The sequence below is a fragment of the Saccostrea cucullata genome, unplaced genomic scaffold (genome assembly GCF_032062105.1).
Source record: "Saccostrea cucullata isolate Sc308-1 unplaced genomic scaffold, CSIRO_AGI_Scuc_v1 ctg10695, whole genome shotgun sequence".
Classification (NCBI taxonomy): Eukaryota; Metazoa; Mollusca; class Bivalvia; order Ostreida; family Ostreidae; genus Saccostrea; species Saccostrea cuccullata.
The window spans coordinates 1-12,605 of record NW_026924175.1 but is presented as its reverse complement, the minus strand read 5'-3'; the positions used below and the strand labels follow the sequence as shown (position 1 = coordinate 12,605).

The 12,605-nt window shown below is 39.0% G+C and overlaps 1 protein-coding gene across 1 annotated transcript; it reads left to right on the top strand.

Annotated features, from left to right (window-relative positions):
• Positions 1-1,294: 1,294 nt before the first annotated feature.
• On the top strand, positions 1,295-12,602 carry LOC134265915 (ankyrin repeat domain-containing protein 50-like; the record flags this gene model as incomplete). The annotated part of the gene is made up of 3 exons (XM_062748130.1): positions 1,295-1,431; positions 1,540-4,071; positions 11,802-12,602. Coding segments are annotated over exons 2-3 (3,282 nt in total), but the record flags the coding sequence as incomplete, so codon positions are not given.
• Positions 12,603-12,605: the final 3 nt, after the last annotated feature.

The following is a 12,605-nucleotide window of genomic DNA, read 5'->3' as shown; positions in this document are numbered from 1 at the left end:
ATGTTACATGATGACAATAATTACATCTATTACCGAAAGTTTACGGTCTACAGGTACGGGATTTTAAAAAAAGTCGATAGCGTTTTCAGGTGTCTGTCATACAAAGTAGGGTGATTAGGACCAACCGGGCTACTGGATTTAAAACGTAACTCCGCCCACAACGTCTGATCAACATTCTTTGTGTAGGCCTGCGATAAAAATAGTGTACGAGAGCATGGTAAATATCTTACTGAATGAAACAGTGTGTATTGAGTTTGACCAGGCACTGGACGTGAAGGAAATTGAGCTCTGTGTTAAATTAGTCTGCAACGGAATTTTAAAGTTTTATGGCATTTAGACAATGGATTTGCATCAAATAAATTTATAAATTATTGCAATAAGTGAGGATAAATTTTAAACGTTTTGACAGTGTAAGTATTTCTTGAATATATTTTGCGAAGTGGTGATTTCAGGAAGAAACCAATAAAGATTATGATGAATGACTCTCGTAGTTGGTGTATTAGCCATTATTATAGTATTTTTGTATTTCAGCAATGCGACAAAAAGCCTTGCTGAGTTTGTATTGATTTTTTCTCAGAAGATTGAATCTGAATGTGTGTGACTGATTTCTAATGTGTAATGCACGTGTTCGCTCTGATCGCGATCAATATTTGGTCTTAAGATATCGGCATTCTGTCATACTTATCTTTGTTATACCTCAAACGTTCGACAATCCACATATTTCCTATATCATGTACAATCATTTCAATTATGTAAAATTTTGTTTGATGCCCTTCTCATCATACCCCCGTCATTATAATAATAATGTTATCCGGAAATTGTCTGCAATCATTTTATAAAACGAATTATCAAAACTACAAGTCGACGTCATGAATTTTCAAAAAACAGAAGTCTGTGAGAAAATAGCTGCAGACTAAACAGTAGATCGCTCACTGCTGCTGAAGATATTCGTTATCGCTCTATCAACACTGTTATCCCATTGCTTTCCCAGGGCTGATATCCAACTCGTAGCCAAACTGACAAAGACAGAAAGGGTCGATTATTGAACTCAGCAGATAACTGCTAACTGTCGTCCGTGAACTAATGACATATATTTTGTCACGGGAGGGGAATGTTAATTCTGACAGCCCCCGAGCCCCCCACCCCGTCTGTAGAGGCTTCCGTTTACCCTGTTATTATATCTAGTCCCTTATCTCGAAGTGTTATCCTAATAGGCCGTTAACGATTAATGCTAATCTGCCCATGATTGGTAGAGAAGATAGTGTGATAAATGTATGTCATCTATTGGCTTAATTCGCCGCATTGTTTGGGAGATTTTTTGTCCGTCTCTGCAATCTGCTGCAACCAGGCATTGATCAGAGCCAGAGCGGGCTAACCGTCAGAGTGCATTATACTACCACTTCCTATAATAGCTCGTATTTGTCACTGAATGTAATTATGTCAAACCCTGACGTAGCCTACACTTTTAAAAACATACATTACGTGTAATTATGCTAGGATCACGCAATTATTGCACTTAATGATTTTTTTCTTTCACAGTGTGAGGGAGGAATACACTCCAGGAAACAGAGGAATGAGCCAAACGCCACGATGACACAGTGTCTACTGAAACAAAAGCGGTTCTTTTGTCGGGAATGGGCCTTCAGCAAAATAAACCACTGTCTGGAGAGCCGACCCTCGTCCAAGACATGTGGAGCCCTCATTATGGGGGGCCCGGGGTGTGGAAAGACTGCTATCGGCTGCGAGCTGGTGTGGCCCACCGTCCCCCAGGGTAAGCAGACGCTACTGAACAAACGGTTGTTGGGCTACCACTTCTGTCAGGCGCATGACATCGACAGTTTATCACTCTCAAACTTCGTCAGTGGACTAGTCGAACAATTGTGTAATTCTGACCAGATAGTCGGATATTGTGAAAAGCTAGAAACTTCTGAAGCCAAGCGATTACGCCGCCCCTATGAAATCGAACGCAACCCTGATGAGGCTTTTCAGGAACTTGTGCTGAAACCGTTGTCTTCCATCCAGCCTCCGAATCAAACATTATTTGTTTTAGTGGACTCAGTTGACGAGTCGTATCTTCAGTCACTGAACGATCGTACGACCGGAAGTAAAACGATAGCCGAACTTCTGGCCAACAATCACACTAGTTTTCCAAATTGGCTTCTCTTAGTGTGCTCTTCACGGAAGCAGAGCAAATCTGTAACCCGGATGTTCACAGGTTTCCGGAAGATAAGTCTGGATGATCTCCGGAAGTCGCACGTGGTGCGAGATGTCCAGCAATATATTCTGTGTAGACTGGACCTTGAAGAGGACCTCCGCCAACACCTAAGTCGTGACACGGCGGAAATGCTCAATCAACTTCACATCAAAAGTAACGGTTGTTTTCTATACTTGGAGAAAGTTTTGGACGGGGTTTCAGAAAAATTCATTATGTTACGGGAGATCCGCGAAATCCCGGGGACGCTTAATGGGCTCTATCTCTGGCTCTGTCAGCGGTTATTTGTGCGGAAACAATTTTCTAAAATTCAACCAATTTTGAATGTGATTCTCGCCTCCAGGAAGCCTTTAACCGAGGAACAGTTATTTTCCTGTGTGCGAACTTCAAATCTCACGCTAACAAAGGAAGATTTTGACAAGCGAATAAAACTGCTTTCAAAATTATTAATTGAGGGAAACGGGGGTACTAAAATTTTATTTCATCACAGCTTTGCTGAGTGGCTTCTGGACGTAAAACATTGTACCCAAAAGTACCTGTGTTCTGCCGCGGAAGGTCACGGCATGTTAGCGATGCATTATACTGTAAACGCAGCAAATCTCTCCACCGCAGAGGTACAGGATTTCACTTGGCATCTGGTGAGAACCAACTTTGAGGAACCGATTCAAACATACCATCTAACTCAGTGGTTATTAGTCAGTGGCGCAGATGTAGAGAACAGTTTATCTGCCGGTGTTCCGAAGGAACAAAAAGTAGTCAAAATTTTACTGGAAGCTGGGGCTAAAATGCCGGTGGATGCCGAAGAGGCAGAGTGTGCCAGTCTTCAGGCCAGCATGATTGAGGAGTCAGAATCCTGTGACCAGGCTTTAGAGGATGTGGACGTCCAAATCAACGAGGTGGACGGAAACGGACGGACACTCTTACATACCGCTGCGTACGAGGGGAATTTAGACTTAGTTAATCTTCTATTGACAAAAGGTGCAAATGTAGAAATTGTTGATCGTAGTGGACAGACGCCATTAAATTTAGCTTCGCGTCAAGGTCACGGGACAGTAGTGGCTACTCTCCTCAGTGCTTCCGCGTCTGTTGATTCTACGGACTGTGAAGGATGGACTGCGTTGCGGTCAGCGGCGTGGGGTGGACACACGGCCGTCGTGTGTTTATTGTTGGACTCGGGTGCGGATGTAAACTATGCTGATAAAGATCAGCGAACGGCTCTGCGGGCTGCAGCGTGGGGTGGACACGAGGACATTGTGCTTCGTCTGTTAGAACATGGAGCAGACGTCAACAAAGCGGACATCGAAGGTCGCACCGCGCTCATTGCGGCAGCCTACATGGGTCATTCTGAAATTGTTCAGCATTTACTGGAGTATAAAGCGGATATAAATCATGAAGATTGTGACGGACGGACGGCGTTATCAGTCGCCGCTTTGTGTATTCCCGCCAGTGAAGGACACGAGAGCGTCGTGGGCATCCTTCTGGAGCAGGGCGCCGAGGTAGACCACCAGGATAAGGACGGCATGACGCCATTGCTGGTCGCCGCGTGCGAGGGTCACCGTGACGTATGTGAACTGTTGTTGGAATGGGATGCGGACATTGATCACGCAGATAAGAGTGGTCGAACGGCCTTACTGGCCTCAGCATCAATGGGCCACGCAAAAATTGTATATCAACTGTTATTTTGGGGTTGCGCTGTGGACACGATAGACTCCGAAGGAAGAAATGTCCTCAGCATAGCTGCTGCCCAGGGGAACGAAGATACTGTGCGTCAGCTGCTTGAACGAGGTTTAGATGAAATGCATAAGGACAATGCAGGGTGGTCTCCCCTTCATATGGCGGCGTATGAGGGACATCAAAAGGTAAATGTACAATTTTGTTCTTATTTACTCCATGCCTAAGTATGAAAACCTGCATATATATTATAAACTAGGTAAATCGTCCTGGAAACATAGTAATGGTGTAGAGTGTTTTAATGATTTTGTGAAAATTAAACTTGATCCGCATTTTTATGAAAATTGAAATGAAAAAAATGTATATGAATTGACATTTATGAATGACAATCATTATTAAACACCTATCCTTACACGATGTAAAGTAAGACCTCGTAATACGTCATTTAAGTGATCTATGATTTAGTATTCCTAGTAGATCTTTGCTGGATCTACCTATCTATCCTTGCCAAGTGTCCATTTCAACATTCCTATGTTTAAATTCTTTTGAGAAGAGATCGATTTCATCACGGTTATTGGATACTCGTTACCGCCTAAGTGTTTTTGTCAAATGTAAAACAAACTTAGGATTGCTTTTTATTTCATTCACTCTTTTTTTCTCGTCGTCTGCGGTTTTTATACACCTAGGTGTTTTATTTAAGCAAGATTCACTCCTGTCTGACTTACGGAAACCGCATACTGACCTCTGTTTACATTCAACAGGTTATTTTTTGATGCGCAATGATTGCATAATAAATGAAATGTTTAATTTTAGATCTTAGGTAGAATCTTTTGTTTTGAAAAATGGGATGGTTTTCCAGAAAAAAAGTCAGTTTTAGGGACATTATTAAAAGAACTGTCTCTGATTGGTCCAGCGTGGGACAATTTAGGCCACTTTTTACATAACCTTGAAAATTAACTTAAGTTTTATCTTTGTAAAAATTCTGACATTTATTGAATGAACAGTTCTACCCAGTTTTATGGTATTGAATTATATAACCGAGTTTTAAATTGTTAATGAACGATAATATCGGTATTTATAATGCTGTAGAATTCATCTCCATTTAGGAAAGAAATAATCAGATTTTAACTTTGAATGGAGAACAAACGATTATGTAATATCCAGAATTCTAAAATAAATATTATTGTTCGGGTTGACTGTTGTTAAAACATCTGAAGTGGAGACCTTTTCCACTAAATGTTTAAAACAAATTTAGGAGTCCTTTAATAAATGCTGACCTGCTATCGGTGTTAAAACGAATAATGTCAGTCCTGTTAAGTAGAATGCTCATTGTAAGTGGTTTTAACTCGACATGCACATGTGACTTTGATCTTGAAGGTATGTGCAATGGTTGCAAAAAGCCCCCGATAAGCACCGTGTAAAATTCCTTGTTCTTGACCCTATAGGGGCCGAACAAGGTGATCACATACCAAAACTGACAAACTGGAATTTACAGGGCCAAAGGTTAATCAGGCAGATATTTTAATTAGACATGTCTCAGATATGAAAACAATTGTGTTTAAATAAAGGACCAACATGCTTTTGAAAAATTTAGTCAGAATTCAGAGTTCGCATTCCAGGGCATGGAAACTATACATCGGAGGATGGGTATTGTGCTTATGAATAAAGTTAACGAATGTACAAGAAAGAAGAGATAAAGAGCTGCCAAATTGTTATAACAAACTAACTTTCATTTTAAAGATTCCGATCTGTTTAAGACACAGTTTTGGTGTTTTTGTGTATTTTTACAGGCCTACATGCATGCAGGGTTTATATCGGGAAATTGATTAATTTCTGTTAGATCTTTTAGAAACTGACAACTCACAGCTGATTTCTACCCCTGTTGTTAAATCTGACGTATCCATCTCAGTTCGTTAAACAAACCCTGTCTGATAGGTCTAGTTAGGACGGTTTCCTTCATTTTCTTATATTAACAAAAAATGTTTAATTGCTTAATAACGATTTTTTAAATCTGTAATTAGAGATGGGAATTAAAGAAATAGAACTGAATTTATATAAAGTATTAATGATCTGAAACACAGGCGAATCAGAATGGGAAAAGCAGGTGTATAGACTCTGAAAAAAAGTAGCACAAAATTGCCTCTGGTTGTAGAATTTGTGACTCAAATGAAAGTTACGTAATCTTTGCTGTTGCACGATCGAGTGGCTTTAATTATCCCAGCACATGGTTTATTAAGAATATAAAGCCTAACTTAAATAGCCATTATATTTTGTCCGACCAACTACTGGTGAGAATTTTTATGAGAAAAATATTTAGGAAATTGGAATGCAAATAAAAGAGGAAAAAGAGTGAGGGATTTTGAGCGACAGGCACGGATGGGGCTAGTTTAGTACGACTGTTATGTACAGACAACTCGAACAATACCATTATTTGCTCTCAATTCTGGATATTTCTTTAATCAGCTTCATTTGGCGGTATCTCGTCCTGATGAGTATACTTGTCTTACGTCGGTAATGGACGGAGAGTACACAGAGCCGTGGATGAGTGGAGCCCTCGCCGGACATCTCATTTATTGATGAGCTTCACATCGATTTCCCTGTTTAGTTAAACTCTCTATATTTACACAAGTTAAGGTCTCATTTGCTAAATGTTATTAATGTTTGTAACTACGGGGAACGCTAAAAAATGGAAAATAAAACTCTGACAGGAGCGACATTTATGGACGTTAACTTGAAGTCAGTCGAGTTGTTTTTATTGGGCATGTAAACAATTTCAAAACCTATCTTGATGAGGGACAGCAGGCCATCAGCAGATGTTAGACATGTTCTTTGTTTCTAGTTCTCTATTCCAATCTCCATGTCGCTGACCTTAATTTTGGTATTGTTGATATCATCAAACGATACTGGCCTCAAACGTGAGCTTATGAGGTCGACATTAGGTATGATGTAGCAATCAATCTTCCTGGAGGTAAATTAATTATCTCTGTGTACACCTGAAGCCAGGTATAACGATGGAAAAATCCATATGAACCAGCCAACTAGTTCGAGTTTTTTCCCAGAATTAAACGGAAAAAATACAACTCCTTTATTCAAATGCTGCCTGGATGTTATAGAAGTTTATATCTCGGTTGATTAACTTCAGCTGTGGTCTAGGCCGGAGGAGGAAAATTTTGTCCTGTTTTAATTTTCCCTGACTTGATTGGGCAGCTGGGATTGTTAATAACATGTCAAGTAAAAAATCCGCTGACTTTGATCTTAACGAACGTGCAGCACTATGTTTACAAGTGTTTGCATGTTTCACCACTCTTTGTATACAGCAGTTAGCAGTGATACACTAAATCGCTTGGACAGCAGGATTTTTCTGTCTAACGTTTACAGTATCAGTGTTGAGGATGCCCGGCGTAGATTACTGGGATCTCTTTACTTATTGTTCCGACACATGATGGTCTTATTTCACCCAGTTACTTACGTGGTGTGATTTACTGATTTAGGTATCTGAGCTTCTGTAGCCCTCACACTGTGTACAGTTTAACCCTTCTCACACCTGTTAGACTTATCTATCTCAACATTCACCTGTCAGATCTCAGTTTATTGTCTGTGCTGACAATGAAATTCAAATTGATAAAGTAATCACCAGTGAAAAGAGAAATGTGGCGCTAAGCAGCAGCAGAGGTTTTAGGCAGATTGGGGTTGGCGATGAGTCAGTTCTGGTGATTGATTGATCCCTCTCAGGTGAGGAGGGGGTCACACATTGTCGTCTGCCGGGTCACACTAAGCATTAGTCTCATTAGCAGTGTAAACGCTGCCGTGACACATTTGTGAGTTTTCAATGAAAAGCGATGACCCATTCTACGCACAAATTGATAAACAGGTATACATTTGAAATTTAAAGTCTGACTACACATGGAGAAATATGAAAGCTATAGCTCTAACCTATCAACAGTTACAGGCAAAGTCAATTTTTTTTTTCGGACAAACAGACAGAGAGACGGACAGACAGTCCCTAGGACAAACTATCCAATTTTTTTTTTTAAATGGGTCAAAATCTATGGTCAATGTCAGTTCTAACTATTTGTTCCCAAGGAAAGGCCTTGTAACAATAAAAATGAAAGCTGTAGCAACAACTGTTCGAAAGTTTTGGCCAGTGTTAAAGTTTGGTGAATTCTTGCAAAAGTGGGTCAGACAACAAGGTCAAGGTCAAGACATAAAATATATTGGTGCCAAGAATTGGTATCGTGACAAGAAATACACATGTAAAATAAGAAATCCATAGCCCCGACCTATCAAAAGTTATGGGCAAGTTTTTTTGCAGAGAAACAGACAGACGGACGAACAGAGCAAAAACTCTAATTTACCCGGTTCTAGATTACGGGGGCTTACAGAACAATATATTATTGGGGAGCGTGTTGTCTGACCTTAACATCGTAGAACTTTTTATATTAACTTTGACGCACAAAAACAAGACTTAGTTAAATCTTCCATATCCTTATGAAAAGTAAATGACTTGTGTATGCTTTATGTTACAAAAATGTTTAGTTGTGTTGCCTCCTGAATTAGTCTGTAAATTAGTGTTTCTCTTTGTGGTTCTTTGATAATAGACACTGACAAGGGAAGACGGATCAGTTCTGGCAGGTTCTTCTGTCTGTTGATCAACATGGTTACATCCCTGTCAGATTCGGCTAACATTTTTCTTTTATTTTGGCACGTTACAATAATTAATGCTTTCATTAAGAATACAGCTTCCAACAAACTCTTACGAATTGTTCGATGGATGGCTGTTATTGGATTCGCCTTGAGCATGTTCAAACCTCTTCATCTGATATATCAAGGTTTTATATTTGGTCAGAAGAATGGCTTGATATACGTATAGCAATTTGAGAAGGTTATAAACAGAAAATGGAGAATTACCATGGAATCTAGATTTTAATCATGATATCAAAATTTCTATACGGTCTTAAATAGACCCCTTACAATAAGTCCATTTTTGTCTTTTGTTGGCACATTTTGCTTGCTGCATATATTTAATCCGATAGAATTGATCAGCCATACTTCACACTTGAAAAGACTTACTGCACACTTACAGGAATTATAGCTTTATCAGATTAAGGAGATTAAGCCTGATTTGCATTTTTAACAAAAATCTTTTTGATTTGCCAGCACCGACTCTTTTAATAAAATTTATCAGCTCTTTTGCAGTATTGTGTGAAAAAGACGTGTAAATCGGTGCATTCTTTTTAAAATGATTTTAAATGCTAAAAATAAGAGATCCCCAATAAGAAGAAATTTCCTTATAGCCTTTCAATCGTTTTCTCATTAGTTTGAAGTAAATGACAGTTTACCTGGCGGCCAAAGTAAACACACGATTACGACACCCGGAAAACAGTTTCCCCTCGACTTCCTGTGGATAATGCTAAATTAACATTAAAGTCTGTCCCCTGCCGTTGATCTAGGTCAGTGTGTTAACTGAAAATGCACGCTGTTCATCTTGAAGGATATCCTATATCAGTAAATGCAGTTTGTCATGAAAGTTTCAGTTTTCCTTGACCTACTCAGGCGCGTAGCCAGCAAAACGAAGTGTACGCAGAAAACGGTCGGGGGTCTGGGGGCCGCCCCATTTTCTCGCAAAAGAAATCACAATAATATCACTTTTCTCGAGTATAAGATATACTGCTTCCATTGATACTTCGCTTTATCAAATTAATTTACGCATATTGTGGTATTGGAAAAAAGTTTCCAAGTGTATCAAGATAAAACAGAGTAGCAATTTCAATATCGTTATCATTGGAGTTTAAATATTTCAAAATATAAACGGGGGGTGTGTTGTCTTTTGATTACCTTCATGTGTTGATAGCTGAAACGATGCAGAATGCTTCATTATAATATAATTCTTTAAATTGGTATATAACATCTAAAAGAAGCTATATTATTATTTATTTTGTTCACCATAATTTAAGTTGTTTAACGACATTTATTCATTACCTCTACGGAAATTAAAAATCTTGGATAGTCGTCCAAAACCTTTATAACTTTTTCTTTCGAGTTTCCTTATCAAATATTTGTCCGGATAATTGTGATTACGCGGATTAACATTTTGGTTTAACAATTCTTTTCCTCAAGAATGTTGAAAGATGTTTTTGGAATTGATTTTATAAAGGACTAAATTTGAATGTGCAGACATGCTGAAAAAAATTGAATCCAAACAATAAGACGCAAAATAATTTGAAACATGGGTAGTGCCTCTATTTTCCCGTAAAAATCTCTCTTTCTTTTTTCCTTCTTTTCTTTTATCCCTCTTTCTTTCTTTCTTTCTTTTTTTTTGGAAAATGATGTGTACGCACTTGCGTACTTGCGTATAGGCAGCTACGCGCCTGCTACTGGAAAGTGCAGTATACCAAGAATCTGGTATACAGGTGCACATATTTCTAGTCTTTTTATGTTTGTTTCGCCAATCTCCTTGATATATGCTATGTACCCCCACCCCACTGTCTGTTCTATTCTCAGAATTTGACAGCTACAGATTAAGTTATTATGACATTCAGTTGCTATGTCATTTATTGAGAGAGTACCTTGGCTCTCTGTACTATTCACCATTGTTCACCTATAGTTACTGTTTGATATGGAGAGCTTAATACTTATGATTTTACATATGAACCGATGTATGATGCATCCTTGAAAAAAAAATTACAGTGGAACAAGTACACATGATCTGTTGAAACACCATGTTGTCTCTAACCCTCTCGTATTATACTATATCTACAGGTATGTTGACTTGTGATTGAATTTGACATTTCGGGTCAATTATCCTTTGTAGAGAGATAATAAGCTTGATAAATCACCTCTCGTTATCCTTTCTTTCATTCACAAAGGTGGTTATCATGTCAAGACAACAGACAAACAACGGGAACCTGGGGTACAGGTAAATAGTCTCGAGTAAACAGAATCATATACCGCACAGACAGTATATAGTAAATCTAACTATCACGTGATACTGCAGTTTAGCCAAATCAAAGAGCAGTGTCAGTGTAAATATATATTTTTAATGCTACTCCTTTTGCATCTTCATATCAGGAGAGTGGCATATCAGAATCCCTTGGCTAGCGAAAATGCTCATTTTGCATTTTAGGTTTGATTTCAATAAAACGTGGCCTACGTGGACTACATCTGGCTCATGGGTATTTGTTTCATGATTTCAAAGTTTTATAAGCAATGAATTGAATCATTCCACAGTGCTTCTTTTAATACAGTGCTTAAATTAGATGAAACACATACGAGTTTAAGTAGATTGCGTGACGTTTTGTTCTCATTTTGGTTTCGGATACTTCGCTGTTCAATTGGTATACAGCACTGAACTCAACGATTCCCCAAAATAATTAGATTATAACCCAGCTCTAAAACATATTGATTTTTGTCATTTGGAAGAGAACAGTTTTGAAGAATTGTGTCTTAGTGCATTAGAAGCGTGTTTAATGGCGTACCTTTTGTAAAATAATAAGAGAACAACGCCATTTCTATTTTCAAATGTATTTTAAAATTTGATTAAAGGTAAATATTTGCTGTGTTAATTAAAAAAGCTTCTTTGGTTTGACAGTTGCACAAAAAATTCCTAGGGTTATTGTGTTTTATTTAAAATGCCATTAATTAAAGTCAAAATTGTTATTAGATTTTACTGTACTAAATATATGTCAAGAACTTTACCATTGATCAAATTTGTATCCCTTGTCAAAAGATTAAAAAGTAGATTAACTTTTGATTATAAAAAACCTCTAGGCGCTACCTTATGTAATGTTCATAAACAGTACGAAATAATGGTAAATTCGTTTGAATGTATTAATAAATGTTTATAAAAGTCTTGCGAGATTTAAATTTCTATCTACGACAGGATAAATCTTTAATGGCTCTCATAATTTAATTTTTGCAGGTGGCAGAATGCCTTCTTGAGTTCTGTGCAAAAGTCAACGAGAGCGACAACGATGGTCGACATCCTTTGGTTCTAGCTGCACAGGAAGGACACCTAGCGGTGGTACGCTGTCTCGTGGAGCACGGCGCCATAGTTGATCACAAGTCACATGACGGGAAGACAGCGCTACGAGTGGCTGCCTTGGGCGGTCACTTGGATGTTGTCGAGTACCTCATGTCGTGCAACGCAAATATAAACTACAAAGACTTGGATGGGAGATCTACACTGTATCTGTTATGTCTCGAAAACAAGGCCGATATGGCTCTCTTTCTGCTGGAAAATGGTGCCGATGCTGAATGTACCGATTTAGAAGGAAGGACAGGGCTGCACATCTCAAGCTGGCAAGGTCACACCGAGGTTGTACAGCATCTTCTGAACTATGGAGCACAGGTTAATGCTGTGGATAATGACAGACGGTCTGCTCTTCAGTCGGCGGCATGGCAGGGACACGATCAAATCGTACGTCTCTTACTGCAGAAAGGTGCCACCGTGGATCACACTTGCAACCAGGGTGCAACGGCGCTTTGCATTGCGGCACAGGAAGGACACGAAGACGTAGTCAAAACTCTCTTACAATTCAAAGCCAATCCAAATCACGCTGATCAGTTTGGTCGGACGCCGGTGAAAGTTGCAATAAAAAGTGGACATTCCAGTGTTTGTCGGTTGTTGGAAGAATACGGCGCTGTTGCGCCAAGCTGCAAAAGCAGCCGAAGTAACTCGTCCGCCTCCAGTAACGACACAAAACCTACCAATACAACTGGTGGC